The 20,562-nt window shown below is 48.7% G+C and overlaps 1 protein-coding gene across 3 annotated transcripts in view; it reads right to left on the bottom strand.

The window, feature by feature from the left end:
* VPS13D (vacuolar protein sorting 13 homolog D) overlaps window positions 1-20,562 on the bottom strand; it is a gene marked incomplete at both ends in the record, with an annotated part of 199,174 nt that overhangs the window by 42,822 nt on the left and 135,790 nt on the right. For all 3 annotated transcript variants that reach the window (XM_084243705.1, XM_084243706.1, XM_084243707.1), the window contains one exon: window positions 767-899. In XM_084243705.1, the coding sequence (XP_084099831.1) occupies window positions 767-899 (133 nt within the window). The remainder of the gene's footprint in view (window positions 1-766; window positions 900-20,562) is intronic.

The raw sequence follows: 20,562 nt of genomic DNA, 5'->3' as shown, positions 1-20,562 counted from the left end.
TGCACAGCCCCTCTGGCACCTGCGCTCGGATGTATTTATTCCAGCTGGGGACAGTGAGTGGAGCTGGGACTTACAGGCCAAGCAGGATTTTCCTGGGCAAGGAAGTGAGGCAGCAGAGGGGAGGGCAGGAAGAACGTGAGAGAGCAAGGACCGGGGCATGTCTGGGGAGCGGTTGTGTCACTGGGCGGCTCGGGTGTAGCATGGCAGGGACAGAGGTTGGAAAGGTTGGCCTAGTTTACGCTTCCAAGGCCTTGAATGCCATGCTAAGAAGTTGATGAGAAAAATGCAACAAAAGGTAAATGAATGAGAAAAAAAGCATTAAAAGAATTCAAACAAGTTCAGAGACAATACATTCATCCCGTCACTACATCTCTCAGGCTCATGGATTTATAATCCCTGGGAATGTAGATTTTTTTACAAGGCCTAAGCACATCGGGACAACAAAGCTGGCCAGCCCTATTTCACTTTCTGTGGAAAGAACGATCAGTAAGCAGAAGGCAAGTCTGTAACCAGCAGTTCCAGATTCTAAAGAAGGGCTCAGTCGATTCCACCATAGGACCCTTTGGAAATAGAAGCCAGAGAACAGGAAGGAACTGCAATGGCCAAGCCTCTGTGAATGAAGAGTTCTCACGGGCTGTACCATTTCAACTGCAGGGGCCACAGGGAGCTTAGAGGGCTACCAGGCACACCGAGACAGCAAGCTGGGAGCCCCACTGCGTCAGCCTGCTCTTTTCTACGCAGAAGGGCCTGCTATCACATAACCTACCGTGTGCCAGGCCGTGGATGCCAGCTACGAGGTGCTCCCCACTGGTGGCCGCGTGGTAGCGGATGTACTCCCGCTCGGACTGATGCCGATTGTCCATCGTCTTCCCTAAGCCATCTGACAACGTCCCCGCGAACTGGAGCGAATCAAAAACAGAAGGAAAAGAGCATTAAAGCCACAGCACTATTTCTACCATTTTAATTGTTTTTCAATAAATACCGCCCCTCGCTCCAAGCTGGGACCCAGCAAATATTGACCGAGGAGAGATGACCTGCTGAATCTGTGTCCCAGGAGGAGGACACTCAAGCCCTGGGCACACACAGACTCCCGACGCTTATGCTGGTGGACACAGACTTGCAGGGAAGCTAAAGACCCATAGTGGCATGTGCTTCCCACAGTTCTAATGCACATGGACTGGAAAATTAAAGGCCTAGCAAAGCATCTGGAGGAGCAGAAGGGAGCAGAGGATCTGCTCTCAGAATCAGTGGGATTCACAATGGTAAATGTGACAAACTGTTACTTTAGATTTCAGGTAATGAAGTTTCTAGAGACACCAACTGCCTGGAATTAACACCTTTTCTTTCACTTCCTCAATAATTATCGGGGGGAGGCGGGGAATATGTGCTCAGCCCCACTTGTCCAGAGAAAATGAAGCATATTGAAAGGTTAACAGGGTATGCCATCTTTTACAGGAAGTAGCAGACTTGAACTCATGACTTCAAATGCAAAATCCTCCCCTACCAATTAGAGAGAGATTTTATTTATCCTGGCATACTTGAACCAGAGAAGCTGTCTCATCCATCAAAACTGGATAAAAGGACATAAAACTCTGTTTTGTCACAAGACAATTTGAAAAGGTTTAAAGTGACAGTTAATAAACCACAGGGTACTTATCCTCATCATTCAGGCATAAAAGGGAAGGATATCAAATATATAATTAGCCTTCTCGGGAAGGATCTACCAAAACAAATGGTTTAAGTGCCAATGACCCAGGACTAACCTTTCAGAAAACTCACAGGAATGCTATTTAGATATAAAGTTTGGTAAGATTCGAGGCAAAGAGCCTGCCTTGAAGACCACGTCAGCCCACTGGGGAGCCCCCAGGGGGCCTGTTTTGTTCTGGTTTGGCAAGGGGGTGTTAAACAGATCTGCCCTGGAAACCATCAGGGCTTAGGTGTCCTGCTTGTCACCAGTGACAGGTGAAGGCGGGCTCAGGGCTCAGAGGAGGGAGAGAGGAGGAAAGAGCAAGGCCACGCAGAGCAGGGGACTGGAGCAGACCTGGGGCCCGGCTCCCTTCTATTCCCCCAGAAGCTTCCCTCACCTGGGGCAGTGGCTCCCGATCTTTCGGGAGACACAATCCCTACCATTACCTGCTTTTGTCTGACCTTCCCCATCACTCCCTTTCTAATTAGAGAACTTAAATTGATGAAAACAAATTATACCATTTTCTTAGAACACAGACCCCATGGGAAATTGCAAAGCCAGCACGGTGGCTCATGAGGGGGCCCCGCTTCCCTCCGAACAAACCAGATTCTAGTCCTGTCACCCTAGCTGCTCTGTGAGATGAGCAAGGCGGCTACCCCGGGGCCCTCCCTGCTTGCATCTGGAGGAAAGGCAGGGCCAGCACTGTTTCCTGGCTGGAAGGGTCGGTGAGAGGCTTTGGGCTCGGAGTCTCGTCAGCATGTGCTGTCATTTACTGGCCCAGGGAGGCACATCCTGCACCACCTGAAGTCTTTCAAAGGTGTAGAATTTTGGCCATTTGCACTAGGCTTTTAAGAGGGAAAAAGAAAAAAAAGACAAAACAAAACAATCCTCTCTCCAGGAGATAAACACTAGCTTTCAAAGTGAGTGTCTGGAATGGCACCATGGATAAAATTAGAGTGTAGGGACTGGTTTCCAAAACTCTTTCCAGATCTGAAGTGCAAGAAGGACGGCCTGAGGTAGGATGTCTTTATTAAGCACGTCCTCTGGTCCAGCACAGATTTAGGGACAGTTGATGATACAAACAAATAGCAGTGTGGGCCCTATCCTCAAGGACAACAGTCTCATTAGGAAGATAACAGCAGACATAAAATAGCCATGGACAAAGCATAATCACTCGGGAATTGCAGAGAGGAAAATGTGAGCTTTGTTTTGGAAGGGTCAAAAGAGATTTGCTGCTATGTTCTGGAATTAAATAGGCGGTGAGTGTTCCTCATTTAGGGGCTGGACAAAGATCTCCCTCCATGGGAGAGAAAGAAGGTGACCAGGCAAGAGAAATGTCTTCAGAAGCCACTGGGGGCGTGTCCAGGAATCGGGCATGCCATGGGAAGAGGCCAGGAGCACCGCTAACTGCCAGGGTCTTATTCAGATCTTCTGCATTTACTTACCTTGGGAAGAAACACTAAGTTAAGGTCCTGGGCAGCTGACCAGGAAGAAATTTTTAAAAAAATCCCTAAATTTCACCCCCCCCCAAGAAACTACGGGTGAACAATCTAGGCAATCTACCTGGACCCACCGCCCCCACCCCAATCAAGTCCTACCTCCCACTCCAGTCAGTAAAACAACGTTAGTATCTGAGGTTACAGAGCAAGCCAATGCCAAAGCTTCACTGCCAACTGACTCTGCTATGGTAGCTTCGGCAATCCCAGGACCCACGGCTCCTGGGTGTTCTCTGTACAAAAACACTGTACTGACCTCAGGAGGGCGGGCTAAGCTGACCTGGGAGGTCACACATCCCTCTAAGGGCTACACTCTTCCCCGTGCTTCCTGGTGCTCACCTGTGCATGGAAAGGTGCCCACCCACTCTACTTACTCCAGGAATCTGTGGGAATTCTTACTTCTCCATTAAAAAATTACTCATGCAAGCCAACTGGGACTTATCCTCTGTCACTTGTGAGTTAAAGTAAAAGACACAAAGACATTAGCAGGAAATAATTATGAAAGTCTTCACCCCTAGAAATGTGACCTTGAGAACTCAGAAAACTAGGAAAGATGATGAAATCTACGATCCAATGAAACCTATACTGATGAGAGATTTTATGGGGAGAGACATTTTATAGGAACCAAACTGAAGTCAGTTAGATGAAGGGAAACATGGTCAAAGGCTGGGCCATGGGCCAGTCCTCTGGGCTTCTGCCTATTGAATCCAGGGCACCACCAACCTCGTGGCCTTCTCTCACTGTGGGAGTACTGAGTCATCTTTAATTCCACCTCTCATTCTCCACCTCAGTGGGAAAGTAAATCACACCCTGTATCTTATTTCTCCCTCAAAGACTGGTGAGGACATAGGCTGGAGGGGGGGTGTGATTCCGGCAAGCACTCTTTATGGGTGCCCTGACTCTGGTCTCCTAGCCTGGGAAGAGTCACTTCACCCACTTCCCTGACTATAAAGACGAGCATCAAAACAGAGCAGCGATGCCCCTGAGGGCCGCATCGGGCAGGAGGGGCTGGCAGAGGGCACCCCTCAACACCCCACTCTGGTTCTGCCTGTATTTAAAAAAAGAAGCCAAAGGCATTGAAAATTGAATTTGTTTTGGAAAAAAAAAAAACACACAAATATTAAAAAAAAAGATTTATTTATGCATACAAGAACTGGGGTGTAGACCAGAGATGCAGGGGGTGAGAGGATTCACCAGAAACAGTGGGGAACAGAACAGGCAGACTGACTGAAACACACTGCTGAGGGGAGCAGTGGGCGAGACAGGAGAGGTCTGCTGCACCATGTGCGCTGCTCCCTGGCCAACCAGGGATTGAATTAGTGCTGCAATGGCTGGGGATAGCTTGATAGCACTGTGTCTTTAATCCCTGGGCCACCAGGGAGGCCCTGTTTTGAAATTTTTGTCAGAGCAAAGCTGGCTGGCCTGCTCAAGGATGATCAAAATGGGAAACGCTGCCTGGAGGCAGATATTCAGATTATTCAAACAGAAAACAACCCCCAAAGGCACTGGGCCAAAGGCTGAAAATCATCAAGGTATGAGGAAGTAAATTCAGCTGTGCATGCAGTCAATCAACTAACCAATCAAAAGGTATCAAGCCCCAGAGTGTGCCAGGCTAGTGACTGAGAATCGTATATCGAAAGTGGTTTCTGCCTCCTGCCTTCAAGGACCTCAATCAGATGCCAAAACAGGAAGACAATCACACTTGAGTTTGGAGTCTGTGACTTTTAAGAGCTGCAAAATTCAGACACGTGATTTAACTGGGAGCCTATGCTTCAAGCGGATAAGAATGGGGATAAGAATATCGACCTACAAGCGGGAAGCGGTTTAGATAATACAGGTAAAGCACTGAGCTGATCCTTGCGAGGCAGTCAATAAAAACCACATCATTGTCTGAACTTCCACCTCTTCATCTGCAAAGGGGAGCAATCAGATTCCTCACAGTCATAAGGATTCAAGGCCAGGGCTGCATGCAACCCACCTAGCAGGTGCCAGCTCACTTATGGAAAGGCCACTAGCAACTGGAAGGTAATTTGTAGATAATTTGTAACTCTATTCAGTATAAACAATAAGAATTTGCTATGACTTAAGCCAACATAGCTCATTTTGTAGCAATTTCAAGTCCACAAAATAAGGCTGCCAGTGAGTATCTCCAGCTAAGAGGAAAGGCTCCAAGGAACAGAACGTCCCTAGAACTCTGCTATTCCAAGTTGACAACAGTGATTTCTCCCACTTCTTTCACTGAAGCAAGTTTCCACACACAGTACACTTGTGCATTCTGGCCACAGCTCAGTCATTAATTTCTATAAAGCCCTGTTTTCAGCAAGGGGGGTACTTCAAGATGCCAGTGGCTCTGCATAGTTGACACTCACTGTGTAGCCCACACCCCCCCTCCCCCCCAATGTGGTTGTCTAAGGAAGTGGAGCCACTGCAAATTAGCCCCACGGGGGCCAGGCTCAGAAGCTGATTTTATAAAACTGAAATTCAAGTTGATACTGGAATGGGGCATGAAAACATTCACATTGGCCCTCTGCTCTGCCCGATCAGTTTCCTGGCCCTTTCATGATCTTCAGCAAGCGCAGGATGCCAGAGGTGTTTGGCCAGGGTAACAGGAGCCTGGGCTTGGGTTTCTCCCTCTTCTCGAGGGCTCTTCTTTCAGTTATTTACCTAATGGAAATTTCCCCTTTAATATCTTCGCCAAATTGAGTATCGGCTGCCGACAGTATCATTCTTGTTACCAGGGCAGGAGGGGACCATGTGCAAGAGGAAAGGGAGCAGTAGCAGCCACTCTGCGGTGTGAGGGAGTCCCGGCTCTCCCCAGTGGAAGGCTGACCAGCACCGTCTCGGCCCCCAGCACAGCCCCAACCACCCCGGCCCCATGAAGGGGGGAAAGTGAAAGGTGACAGACTGAAAGACAGCGGGGATCTGCCACTGCCAGGATGGCTCGACCTCTCAGCCAAGCTGCGGAGGGGTAAAGGGCAATTTAAAAAATGGTATGGGACAAGTTGAGGTTTGGCAAGAAAGAGGCATTTTGGACCCCAGATCTGTATCCCCTAGAAATGGTGGGAGTCTGCCTGCTTTGGTTATAACTATGTTAGCCCTTCCTTAAGGCAAAGAGAAGAAGAAAGACTCTAGAAGACAGACTCTGTGTAAGAATAATAAGGATATTTTGAAATTAGGACTGATACCCTAACTCTGGCAACAAGCCTAAACCAATGACCTTGCTCCCCCAGGCCAGCCTCTGGAGAGCTGAAAGCCCTACAACCCCGAGACAGGACCCTGTTGCTATTTCACGGATAAACACTTATCGGGCAACAGACACTCCTTTTCAGTTAAGTGGAGGAGTTATCCCAAGCCACCAAGAATTATCTCAGCACACAAGGTCTAAACATATGTAACAAAGTCAGGCCTTAAGATCGTCCTGGTTCTTAACTAGCCCAAGACACACGCCTGCTGAACTGGCAACTCTTGCGTGTTCTGCAACTGTGACCCAGTTGTGAACTCAGATCTTGTTTCAGATGAACCTAGAAGCTCAGGGTGGTTTGAAGCACTCTCCTTTAAAAAGGCTTGGGAGACCTGGCTATAAGGCTGAACACACAGAATGGCCCACAGGTGACACCGGAAGGCGGATTTTCAACAGCAGACCCGAGCCGCGGCCTAGCCTAGCGGGTCCTGCGTTCCCCGAGTCTTCTCTAGACCTATTACCAAGGAGCCTGTGGGCACGGCCAAATCTTTCAGCCCAGCCTCCTTCCATCTTCATCAGCTGCTCTCATTGTAGACCTTTCCCCAGCAGGGTAGGGGACCCCACTGAGGGTGCCAGGCCTCCTCTAAGTTACGGCAGAGAGAACCCGGAAGGCAGATTACTGCAGAGCAAGTGCTGCCCAAGAGCAGGAATGAGCCCACCCGCCCCAGGAGAAATCTCAGCTTTGCTGTCCTAACAACGTTCTGCAGTATGCATCAGTGGCGCAGGACGGGGCCAGGAAAGACATGAAGAAGGGGAAATCTCCCTCCAAGATGGTTGCCCCACAATGCCCGAGCCTGGCGGTCATTTAGCCTTGGGGAAAGCACACAGGTCTGAAGAGCAAGGCGTGCTGACCCGACTCCAGCCATGAGTGTCAGCGGGGTGAACATAAGCAGGATGCACTCTCGCTGGGAACCAGTGTCCTTATCTATGAAACGAGAGAACACCACCCACAGAGTCGCTGGGTTCATCCAAAGAGACCTTGGCTTTTAAAGCACTTGAGGAAAAACACAATGTGTAAATGCCAGGGGTTATTACTGCAAATCTTATTCTTTCTTCTAATGAGTGCTCTGCTCCCCCCTTTCTCCCTACATGAACCCTACATGTCTCATCCTGTAACATAGGAATCACCTTATACCCTTTCTGGAACAAAGGAAATCATAAAGAAGTCAATTATAAATAGACTTACATCTCAAAATACAGAAACTTAGAAATGAAACAGAACATTTCACAATAGAAAAGAAGCTCAAGCTTCTCTCATTCCCAGTCACAAGGACTTCATTCTTGTAAAGTACTTTGTCTTTCAAATGAATAGACACATTCTCTTTAATGCCAAAAGCCTGGGAAGAGAGGCGAGGGTGACATCACAGAGAACAATCACGATGCTCGACACCAGGAGAAGCCAAACTTCTTACTGACAAAGTGAGATACGTTTCAAGGGTTTGAAATATCTTGATGAGGTTTTCAGAAAGCAATCTATCCCTGTTTCTTCAAATAAATGAAATTTTAAGTGTGCGTGCGGCAGAACTGCAAAAAGAACCGCTTCCCCTGCTGAAGACCATAGTGCACGTGTGGAATGGTGAACACAGGCCAAAAGAGTTCACTGTAGAGCAGGCTCTGCTCTGGGGACCAGGCTCCACGAAGTCATTTCATTAGCTGTCCTCACAAGAGCCCATGTGGAGGCTCTGTTATCAGCCCTGTGGCACAGATGAAGCTGGAAAGACCATCTCCAATGAAACTCAGCCAAGCATCTGCCTATACTGATTCTGGACAATCTAGAGAGGGACCCTACCATGACTTCTGTGATTGTGTCCGAGGAAAATTCCTTCCTGGAGGCCAGTACAAATTGTACAGAACCAGTAAGAAGACAGCTCTCTCCCAAGGCGGGGAGGTTCCAGGGGAAGGTAGCTAAGAGAAGTAGATAGATGACAATATTTCTGAAAAACTGCGTGTGAATCCCCAGACAAAGGTGGGTCAGGCTCCAGTCCCCTTCTTTGATCAATACCCCAAACACTGACACCTCACCCTTTTCCACCACCCAAACTCTGCCCCAGGCCATCAAGCCTGGACTCCAGGCCTCCTCCCCACTAAGTCGTCGCCCCCACAATCACAAAGGCCCATCCCAGGGATCACACTGCTCCTGTCAAGGCACGGAGCCAGAGTGTACCCTTAATACCCGGGGGACAAGATGGAAGCCAAGCAGGGTAGGGGATGAGACCGGTGGTTTCGTGAGCTCCTGCTGCTCTTCCACCCTGGTGTCTCACAGAAGGATTTGCTGAAGAAGGTGCAGCACCAGGCAGAAAGGCATGCTTTCTCCAGCACCGGTCTGCTCAGCCAAGCTAGGTGCAGAAGGAAGCTGTTACTCTGGCAAGACCTGCCGAGTGCGGTAAAAGGAAATGAGGGCTACAGAGAGGAAGCAGAAGCTGGCAAGTTGGCAGTGCTTGGTTTTCACACCTTCACCTCTGCTCTCCCCACTCTGCACCCACCTAAGAGCAATGCACCCACAGCATTCACAGCGGACACTAACAGTAACTCTCACACTAAGTCTCTATGGGGGCGGCAGGACAGAGAGGGCGGCACACACCTCTGGGTGTGCGGCACACACGAAGACCAACACTCACTAGGAGACAAGGCTCAGCGAGTTAGTCATCAGCACATGTATGATGTGACATAAGAGCAGGGGCTGGGAACAGGTCTCCAGAATCTGGAAGAACAAGTAGCTAAACCTCTATTTTGGGGGTTAGGGTGGGAATGGGAGACAGGTCAGGGGACCCAAAGTCCTTAAGGCCAAAAAAGGTTCTTTTTTATTTCTTATTTCTTTATTTATTTTTAAACTTGTAAACTTTAATTTATTTAGTTTTACATTTTGTACCTCTCACTTTTATCATTCTCTTCTCTACTTCTTTATTAACCATAATTTTCCTGATCCATACAATTTGCATAAGTAAAGTAAAGCAAGATGAAATAATCATAACAATAATGACAAGTTAAAATATATGGTAATAGAAAGCATTGCTAATTTTAATATATGTAAATTAGTTGTGTTATTTTTAGAACTACATGAAAACATGAACAAAATCCAGGTATATGGTACTTAAAATACACAAACCCATATACGCACATACATACACACACGACATGAAATATAATAGAGTAAGTCAAAAAGCAGTATTAAAGATTGAGATAGATGGTACATAATTTAAAAAATTATCAATACTTTATTCCCTGAAATACACTTAACATAGCTTCAAATAACCTAAACCAAAATTGTATAGAAACATTCGAAGAAATTTATAAACCTGTAACCAAAAAGGTTCTTTTTTAAATGGACACAAATATTCTCACCCTCAAGTAGACTAAAATAAAAATAGAATTGCAGTCCAGCTATTAAAGTTCCTCAGAAAGCTCATCTCTCTGCATACTCCTGCACTCCCTGGAGGCCCCTCCTAGGCATTCTTACCTCTGCTGTGGTTCGACCCCTCCGAGGGTGACCTGAGAAAAGACATTTATAATTCACACCCATTTACTTCCTGCAGATCTGGTGTTTTTAAAGCCTGCTAAATTAGCCATTTCCAGGCTAAGAGATTTCAGGCAAAACAACAAGGTTTAGAATGCGGAAGAAAATATGATCCATTTAACATAACAGCTGCCTTTTCTACAGGTAACTTAATGGGCCTATTCTGATGCTTTGGGTTGCTTTTAAGAGAAAACTTTGAACTACTAGAAAGAAAGGAAAACAGGGGCTCTGGTTCAACATACTTTTGTAGCAGGTTGGGATCTGGGGTGCCCCTCTCCCTGCCCTGTAACAATTTCTCCTTAGAAGAGAGCCAATTAATGCTTGTTTATCAAAACAATTCACCCATTTTCCTTTCTCAACAGAACCGATTCTAGAGGACTAAGTTTCCTTAAGGGCCCATGTTATGCTTTTAGGAATTAAGGCCGATGTAGTCTCTACCTCCCCCATACACCACGCTCCACTCTCCACCCCTAGCAAAAAGAATCCTTTATCAAGATTCTTCCCTTTAGGGGCCTCCCTGGTGGCACAGGTGGTTGAGCGCAGCACTGCACAGAGGCTGTCCACAGCCTCTGCAGTGCTGGTTCGATCCCCACCAGCCGTGGAAATATCCACATGGCAAGCAGACCTCTTCTGTCTCACCCACTACTCCCCTCAGCAGTGTATTTCAGTCGGTCTGCCTGTTCTGTTCCCCACTCTGTCTTTGGTGGATCCTCTCACCCTCCCGCACATCTGGCCTGTACCCCAGTTCTTGTATAAATAAATAAATCTTAAAAAAAAAAAAAAGATTCTTCCCTTTAAGCATCAGGTCTGCAATTGTCACTGAAATATAAGGCCCTCTGAAAGTCTTGCTGTTATAAAACCTGTATTGCAAATGAAACACTCAGAAAACTGATTTTGGAAAAGGAAGGAAGAAAAATAACACCAGCTAGGGCATCTAAAATTTTTCTTATATAATATCCAACATAAGCTAAAAATTACCAGATACGTAAGTCAAACAAAATGACTGAAAAGAAAAAACCCAGAGGTCACTTACTAGTAATGCAGACATTAGTTATTAGACACAAAATTTCAAACAGTGAGATACTGATCTTCAAAAGGTTTATAAGAAGATGGAGAATTTTACCAGAGAACTAAAATTAAGATTTTAAGAGATGGGTGAAACAGCAGGATAGATAGAATGCCAAAGAGAATCAGTGAACTAGAAAATAAGTGAACGGGAAATATCCAGATCAAAGCATGAAGGAAAAACAAGGGGGCAAAAACAGACGGGAACATGAGGGGCACAGGGGACAGAGTAAAAGACCAAGTTCCACGTAATCAGAGTAACAGAAGGGAGAGGGAAGGGGCAGAAGAAGTATGGCATGGAGTGTCTCTAGCCAAGTATTTTCCAAAAGTGTCAACGGGCACCGGCTACAAATTCAAGATGTTCTGCAAATCCCAAGCAGGAGCACCACAGCTGGGTATTATTATTATAAAAAATGGAAGCAGAGAGCAAATCTTGAAAGCAGTCCATGGCAAAAACAGCTCACCACTGTGGACCCTGACAGCTCTCTCCACAGATGACGCACGAGTGTGGACTGTCACTCAAGGGCTGAGGGAAGTGACCAGCCCAGAGTTCAAAATTCAGTAAAAGCATTATTCAAAAACACAGGTGAAATGAAGGTATGTTTAGAAAAAATAATTCACTGCCAGAATACCCACAAAAGGAAGTTCTTTGGCAGAAGGAAAATGAGGATATGCAAAGAAAAGAGTGAATGATGATAGACAGTGCTAGGGGAAAAGGATGTCCTGAGCAAACTCCATGCAGGCTTTGTGGACTCCACCCCCACTCCATCAAGACACTGGTAACTACAAATCCCATGATCCCCAAAGGGAAGGTTGTGAGGACCTGAGGGCAGAGTTAAGCAGCTATGTTCTCTGTTTGAGTATTTAACCGGCCACATGGCCAGGAGGTTGCGGGGGTTGCTATCTTGGCCACACCTGGCGTGCTCGCCTTTTGGCCAGCTGAGTGGATCATTGGGATTCCAGGTCAGCAGAACGGGTAGGACACATTTACAAACTTATCCCCCTTTTTTTCCTCCCTGAGTTATTCATTTCCCCTTCCCTTGTAAATAAACCTATTATTAACCTTTTGTGTGTGTCTGCAGTTTAGCATTAATAAGGCCCCTTTAAGCACATGGGTGAGGACCCACAGTCAGGCAACCCGTTTTATATTGGGATTGCTCTGTAACAACAGGACAAAAATGTGTATAGCAAACAGATCTAAATAAATATGGGCCGTTTAACAACAACAACAAAAAATTAGTGCTTTGTGAGTGTGAAACATATATGTAGAGCTAAAACACATGACAACAATAGCAAAGAAGAGAGGAGGTAAAGTGTTATAAGGACCTGGCAGCAAGCCGGTAGAAAAGGAGGAAAAAAGCAAACAGCTTAAAGGAAAAAAATACAGATAACTTGAGCTGCTATTTATGAGACTCTCTCTTTTTTTTAAAAAAAGATTTATTTATTTATTTTATACAAGCTCTGGGTATAGTCAGAAGCGCGGGAGGGTGAGAGAATTCACCAGAGCCAGAGCAGGGAGCAGAGCGACAAGGTACACTGCTGAGGGGAGCAGTGGGCGCGGCAGGAGAGGTCTGTGCGCCATGTGGGACCCTCGCCGGCAGCCAGGGATCGAACTAGCGCTGCAGAGGCTGCGGGCCACTTCACAGCCCAGCGTTCAAGAGCTGCGCCACCGGGGAGGCCTTATTTATGAGACTCTCATAGAAAACTCATTGCAGCAGTGGAGACCAAAGCAAGTGACGGGTCTTTTCTCTACTCGTTACCTTCCTCTCCACTAAAAGCAAGAAAAACTAAGAAGTAAATCACTTGGCAAAAGGAGAGCAGCTACTGAAGGCTCCTGAACTGTGCTGGTTAAATGGTTTGACTCTAAAAAGTTTAAGGATGCAGCTTATTAAATTAAAATTAAATCAGAAGGTATCCATCTCTTGGATTTCAGTTAATCCCATCCACTTAGACTTTACCTCTAGATAACCAATAATATCTTGCAAATGACTGCTATTCACTTGAGCAAGAACAATAGTTTGGATGTAGGAAGAAAGGCCTTTGTTACTCAAGATGGAAATATCCGGTGGGAAGGTGGGTAGAAAGTTAATTACAGGGACACGCCCATGCCAGTTACTACTCTCCTTGTTGCCTTAACCGCCACTAAAAACACATGACTTCTCAACTCCAGCCGGGCCCTCGGGGTGGCCTCTGCCCGGCCTCTCTGCTCACAACTTTCCGGGCTACCCACTCTGGATCACATCTGCGTGTGGCTTTGCTGGTACAGGGTCCAAATGCCATGCAGCCACGTTTGCACCTGTTTCCTCGTGAGGCTAGAAGAGCTGAGACACACCACACTGGCAGTCCAGCCCAACGACAGGGGGCCACTGTGGCTTCAGCTTCTTTGTACCCTCACCACCCAGGGCAGTGCCAGCAACAGGGTGAGAGCAACGCAAAGATCTGTGTGCACCCCTTTGCAGCTCTTTAGCACCTGGCCCAACCCCACTCCATACAAATTCTTTCCTCCCCTCCACCTAACATTGAATAAATGTCCCATTTCCTAAATCTAGACCTGTCCATGCTCTTGTAAGAAGTGGATATTCTTCAGTCAATCATTAATCATCTCTTCTGTCATACTGTCAATTTCCTGGAAAAATAATTGGATCTGCTCAATCTTAAAGACACCTGCCTTTAGCTTTCCCTCCGGTCCAAGCTGTGGCACGCCTGTTCTCTTCCCTCTATGGCATATGCTTTAGAAGAGTGTTCTAGGGCCTCCCCGGTGGCGCAGTGGTTGAGCACTGGGTTGCGAAGATGCCCGCAGCCTCTGCAGTGCCGGTTCGATCCCCGGCTGCTCCTGGCCACCGGAGGAGGGTCCCACATGGAGTGCAGACCCCTCCTGCCGCCCGCTGCTCCCCTCAGCAGTGTGCTTCGGTCCTTCTTTCTGCCTGCTCTGCTCCCCGCTCTGGCTCTGGTGAATTCTCCCACCCTCCCGCGCTTCTGACTGTACCCAGTGCTTGTATAAATAAATAAAAATAAATCTTTAAAAAAAAAAAAAAGAGTGTTCTAGACCTATTGCTACCACTGCCTCAGTTTTTCTATTAGTGGGAGCTCTGAAGGGTTCTGAAGGCACGCACCTAGAGTGAATAACACAAGGCAGGTATGGAAACATAAGACGGCGCCCCCAGGGACAAGCTGAGTGCCAGCTGAGGAGTGATTTCTTAGCCCCTCTCCCAGAGAAGGCAGGCCCAGGCACTGTCTGTTCCTGGGTTGCACATTTAAAAGGCATCATTTAGGGAAGAAAACAAAAACTATCCAGAGTCCAGGGCAAAGAACGGAGACAAGCCCTAAGGCAGTTTCTCAGGTGGAAGGAACAACCATAGGGCGCCTGCACCGATGGGCAACAGCGGTCTCAGAGGATGTCAAACCTCAGTAACCGCTTTCCAGCAAACAGGACAGACAGGAAGAGAGGAATTCGTCTCCCTGGATGTTTCTTGATCTTCAGAAATTATGGGTCACAACTTCCTAGGCTAACAAAAGAGAGCAGAATGGACTTAAAATCAACTGCAGAACTTCCCAACCAGATGACAAAGGCGGTCAGCGACTATTCCTTAGAGAAACCAGTGATGTGATGTTTTCACAGGATGGCTCGACTGCTGTGCTGAGGACAGATGTGAGAGGGCAGAAACAGGCGGCGACATCCAGCCAGGCCGAGGACAGTCGCTGGAGCAGCCGGGCGGGGTGGGGAAGGTGCAAATTTTGATGCAGCTGGGAGGATCTGCGGGACAGCAGCCAGGGTATGACAGAAAGCAGTAACTCCAGGGGACTGAGCAACTGGAAGAAAGGAGTGTGAGGAAGAATTTTCAAGTGGTATAAACTGCCTAGCGCTGCAATGATCAAATACTAGTTCTTCTTTACATGTCAAAAGTTCAGGGCCGATTCAGAACACAACCGGGTTAGTAAGGCCGCACAGGAGTCAGGGGGTATCGGTGGAGAGGAAAGTCGAATGAGAATATACTCAGGAGTCAGTTCTGGTGCCAAACAGGTCCATGAAAAGCTGGCACCCACCCCATATCCATCTGCGGGAGATATGGGGCAAGATGTAACCTCATTTTCAGTATGAACCCCACTCCCCACAGATCCCCAAAAGTCAGGCAGTCCCAGCAAGAGATTTTACAGAAACAGCATTCCACGCTGTGTCCAGACGTCTCCCACGCCCATTAAGTGACTTGGGTGCTGAGCCTAGGGCCTAAGTAGCCACTAGCAAGCACTAGAGTGCCAGGCAACAAGGGCGAGGAGACCACCAGGGTGCGCAGGCCCACTCGTCAGTCTCCTCCCTCTCCACTTTGGGTCACATCCAGTTTAGCGCTGACTAAGGTGACAGCTTGATCATCTCATCAGATGGGGTCAGAAACATTTCCCGAACAGGGTCTGGGGATCAGTGGTCAACATTTTGGGTGTTGAGCTTCAAATTGCACAAAAAAGCAAAGTTGAAGAAGAAGCCCACCGCCTCCCTGCTGCCTGTCGTTCGACAACAGTCCAGGTGTGTTAAGACAGGCCGTGAGTTAGTCGGCGCTGGGCTTCAGGGAGGGTAGCTGCTGGCTAAGACTGGATGGAGATACTAGCTTGGTGGAAAACAGACCCTTAACTCAGTGCTAGATGAGGCCCTCTAGCCAGAAAGAAGACTGGCTGGACTTGTGCCCTATCTGCAGCGAACAGGGCTGCTAAAACCTGTCGGTTTTAGCGCTCATTTTATAAAAAGCAAGCCTGGTTTGTTTTTCCTGGGAGTGGGGGTGTGGGGACAGGGGGCTGTTGACTTTGTTTTGGCCCCTTTTGTGGAAGATGTGACTGCCTGCCAAGGCACCTGCCAGCACTTCACACGAGCAGGTAATGGTCAAATCACAAGAGCAGTGCTGTGCTTAAGATTGTCAACTCACAATCAGTGAGGGAGAGGGAGGGGGAACTGGCACATAAAAAGGTGGCCAGCTGCCCCTGAACAGCCCAGCTGCCCAGCGGTGTGATGTCTTGTCCCTGGACCACCTCTCAAGACCCACCTTCAAGGCTGCCCCTGCCCCTCCCCCAGTCCCTGTCCACAAGGCAAACCTCTCCCCGGACTTCAGTGGTGGCACAGGCATCTGTTCCTTCCCTGGGGGGAGAGAGGTCTGTCCCTGCTGTCATGCCTGCCACACCGGCACCCACCCAGCCTCATACCCCGACACCTGCAGGTTCTGTCGGGGGACTGTCTGCCGTGCTGGACCAAGACCGGAGGGGAGATCTCTGTGTCACTCAGGTACATTTTCTGGCCTCTACACAGAGCCTAGTATTTTTAGTTATCCACATATAGCTGTGAACTTACCATACAACATAATAAATAAGACTGTTAATATGAGATTATGCTTTTTGCACACACATCTATATTTAGTGAGCTGTGAGTGGAGACAGAACAGAGTTAAAAAGCTGCACTAAGCATCATCTCGGACAGTGAGAGGACGCCCCCTGGTTCCTGGCACCGGCTCTGGCTGAGATGGTACAACTTCCACAAAAGAGCTAGTTACACAACTGAGGGTAGATTGGGAAAGGCCTTCCAACTGTGGCTCAAGTTCTCTGAGAGGGGCCCCTGAGAGGGGCCTTCGTGGCTAAGTCCTGCGTATCCGACACACAGCGGGGCCCAGGGGTGGACAGCGCTCAGCAGAGGGGGCACAGCCTGTGCCCAAGCTCTGGTTCTGAGGACCGGGCTGCTGTCCGGCTTCCTTCCTAAACTTTGGCCACTGACTTCATTTCTCTGAGCCTCAATGTTCTCATGTACAAACGGGGACTAGCATTTGCTGGTGGTTGGGAGGATTAAACAATCAACATGTGTGTGAAGACAGAGTACTAGTAAATATTAGCTGGTATTCCTAAAGACACCCACCCACTGCAAGCTTAAATTCAGAAGTCCCCTCATCTGTGTGCTCAGCAGTTCTATGCCATGTTCTCTGTGAGGAAAACACAATTACTAGGCCAAAGGCAGCAAAAAACAGGCAAAAGTGGTCAGGCCACCCCACTGCAGTGATCTGTTTCACAAATTGCATAGCTGGAGAAAAGTGGGCGTCAGCTCTGAGAACAGATAATGGGAGACAAAGGCAAGGAAATACAAAATTAACACTGTTGTTACTCCTTATCAGAACACAGACAAAGCGAGATACACAAGCCTCCAGGACGAAGGAAACAGGTCCCTGGCATCTGACTGGAATTTCCTAGGATTGTTACTATGTAGTACAAGGTTAATCTAAATGTTTCTTTGCACACAGTCAAGCTTATGTGAAATGTATCAGAAATGATAGAATAAAGGGTTGGGGTTTGTGTGTGAACAAACCTGTTTTCAAGAAATGTTTCATTACCAGGGTGATTAGGAAAATACCACAGCGTTAAAAACATCCTTAGTCTAGAAATAATTTACTGCTGGAGGGTGGGGGGAGAGAGGGTAGAGAGGAGCTAAGTAAAGGAGCAGAAGAGCAGGTAAATCACACATTTCCAGGTGACCGTCCAGGGCGTGACTGCAGGCTGGGTTAACAGACGGCACTTCCCAGCAGGCTGGAGACAGCGCCCGCTTGGGCGTCTCAGCCCCCCACAAGCGGAGGTTAAGCTGGCACTCTGTGCACCCTCCACAGCGGCAGGTGGATTTTCCAAGCAGAAGGTGAAAACCTAGACCAGGCCAACGCATTGGCACTTATTGCCCAGATATGCCAAAGTAGGGGAAGGAGCCAAATTCCAGTCATGCACCTGCGGTCTCTCCAGACCGGACATCTAAAGGGAAGAGAGGCAGAACGGTGTGAGGGCATGAGTGACCCCACAGATTGTGGCGCCTTGCCTGGCAGCTGGAGACCACCGATAACCAAACGCGTGGATCCTGATTTTTCTCTTTCTTAAGAAATAAAAGGACTAAAGAAAAGAGATGGAAATCTGGGGAATATGTTCCAGACCTCTTCCCCATCTCTGTCTCTCTGTCTCTCACTCTCTCTCTCATACACACACACTCTCTCTCTCTCTCTCTCTCTCTCTCTCTCTCTCTTCCTCCTCTTTGCAAAAGGGCTTTAATTAGCTCACATCCTATCCTGACAGGGGCTCCCTAATACCTTCTGACACCAGCCTGTTGGCTGGGCTGTGGGGTCTAAGTGCAGCCCGGTTTGGGGGCTCCCTGCAGACCCCTGCAGCTCTTATCTCCACAGATGCCTGAGGAGTTTGGTATCTTCCCTCTCAGGCCTCCTGGGAAGCTGCCCCAGCAGGTGCCCGTTGGCAATAGTTTTGTGTTACAGGCCTGAATGAATGATCCCCGCAGGAGCTGCCGACTGTTTTCACAGACACAGAAGGCAGTCAAAAGTCCACCGCGTGAACTTGGAATGACCCCAGCTGCAGAGTCACTGGCGGGTTCATCGGGAGGGCAGGCACGCTTTATTAAACAACTAATACTCTTCACAGATAACTTTCCGAAAAAGCAAAAGTGTTAACTCTTTGCAATCTTGCTCTAACAAGCAAGCGGAAGGGCTGAGCTGTGTCATTTAGAGTTTAAACCCCACAGGAGGATTGTGAGACACAAAGACGGTGATTTCATCTGACCTCAAGAAGGGTCAGGCCTTAGTCACCGTTTGGTCCGCTGTTTTGTTAAAGTGTTCCAGATTAAAGTGAAACGGGGAAACGCGAAGGTTCCAGACACCTACGCAAGTGGCAGCACTCGGCCGACTGACCCCGCGGCTGTGCCAGGAGGGGCGGCCAGACTTCCCTGGCCCACACACCACTGCTCGCAGAGCCCCTCAGGTCAGCCGGAGGCGGCACAGTCAGTTCCTTTTTGAAGGAGGATTGAGAAAAGGCACAAGTTCAGGTCAAGCATTCTCATACCCACGTTCTCCTGGGCCTGCTGGACAGTGGGCGGCCGGTACAGCCACCTCTGCGGCAGCCCCCAGGAACGGCGCAGCCACGTCTGCCCTAAGTTAGAATCAGTACTGAAACAACCCTCTTTTCCTTTCCTTTTAACCCACACACTTTTGAAGGAACCCGGTAACAACAATTGTAATTAACCACCATGCAAATATTTGGTCTTAAAATTTCATTTCAACCAACAAAGTCACATTACTTTTGGCGTCAATAGTAGTCTCTATCAGTTTTCTCTCTTCCTCTATGCCATCGACATCTAAGTATGGAGGGGCTCCCCGTCTGTCTTTCTGGGGGGAGGTCTCATTCTATTTTCTGGTGCGGTTCAGTCCTGCATGGCTTACTGGCCGATGTGAAGCTGCTGAAGGGTGAGTAGCGTTTAGCACTTCAAAGGAACTGTCCTCCCGCCCACTCAGGTGAGCTGGCCTTTCCACAAAATAGATCTGCTGGGCTTGACAAGCCCTCGAGGGCGTTCAGCACACCGAGCACAGTGCTGGGGTTAAGGTACCAGGACAAATGGGCCTCAAGGATCTCATTCTACTCGGAGACAGAGGGAGATGAGCTCAACACGAAGGCCGAAGAGAAAATAGACACGAGGTTGGATTCCAGCCACACTGCTGGTCAGAGGACGAGGAGTAGCGATCCCCCAGTGCCGAGCCCTTTGGAAAGGTACCACCAGGTCTGTGGCCAGAAGGCCAGGGGTGGGGGTGGGGCTGGCACTGTGCCCGATTAGCTGTGAGAACCTCACTGGGTCTCAGCTTCCCCCTGCGAAATTAGGACGGGGTAAAAGCTGACCGAGTTCTTTCCAGAATCGGTATCTGAGTATCTGCGGATGTCTCGGGGAGCAGGCCGCGGGTGGGAGCCCCACTTTGCCCGTCCTGCTGGAGAGAAAGGAGCGGTTCCGGGGAGGGTTTTCTCTCTCCATTTAATTTACTCACTGAGGCACCTCGATTGTCTTGTCAAGTGACCTGTGTGACCTCGGCAACCTATGAACGTGACTGGCTGGTGTCGCAGGGCAGAGCATCGGCAAAGGTGTAAGTAGTGCTCCCAGAAACAGGCTGATAAAACCTACCTGACTTTGCCCCTTGTAGGAAAATGACTGTCAGGCTTTTCTGCCCTCCCGCCATTAGGATTGATGATGGATCCCTGCGGTCCTGAATGCATGCCTGATGGGGGACACCTGGAGTGGGGTGTGGGCATACGTAGGGGGGCACACCTGGGCTGAGACTGGCTCCTAAGAGCAGCGTCACGGAACCACTAGAAGGAGAACAAGCGAGAGAGTGCAACGGAGCCGCCAGGAGAGAGCAAGAGCAGCAGTGGTGGAAGGAACGAGTAGAGAGAACGAGACAAGAACAAGAACGCCAGGGAGCCCAGAAAGAGTGAAGAGTCACCAGGGGCTGGGAGGCCTGCCAGCTTCCTGGCCACCCGGCACCCCTGCCTGCCATGTACCTGGTAAAGTCAATAAAAGCCTGAAAAAGCCACCAAGGGCTCCAGGACTCTCCTTTACCTGTCTGCTCAGATCATGGAGATCCTGCTCTGTGCCCTTCCCACCGCCACACCCCTGTGCCTGTTTCTTGGTGATCGTGGGACTAGATTCGCTTGTGCAGCTGCAGATTCAGAGCCGCCACTCACACAGCCCGGCGCAGGTGTGTTAAACCTGTGGGGCTGAATTCCC

This window comes from Talpa europaea (genome assembly GCF_964194135.1).
Source record: "Talpa europaea genome assembly, chromosome: 9".
Lineage (NCBI taxonomy): Eukaryota > Metazoa > Chordata > Mammalia > Eulipotyphla > Talpidae > Talpa > Talpa europaea.
This window is presented reverse-complemented; position numbering and strand designations above follow the sequence as displayed.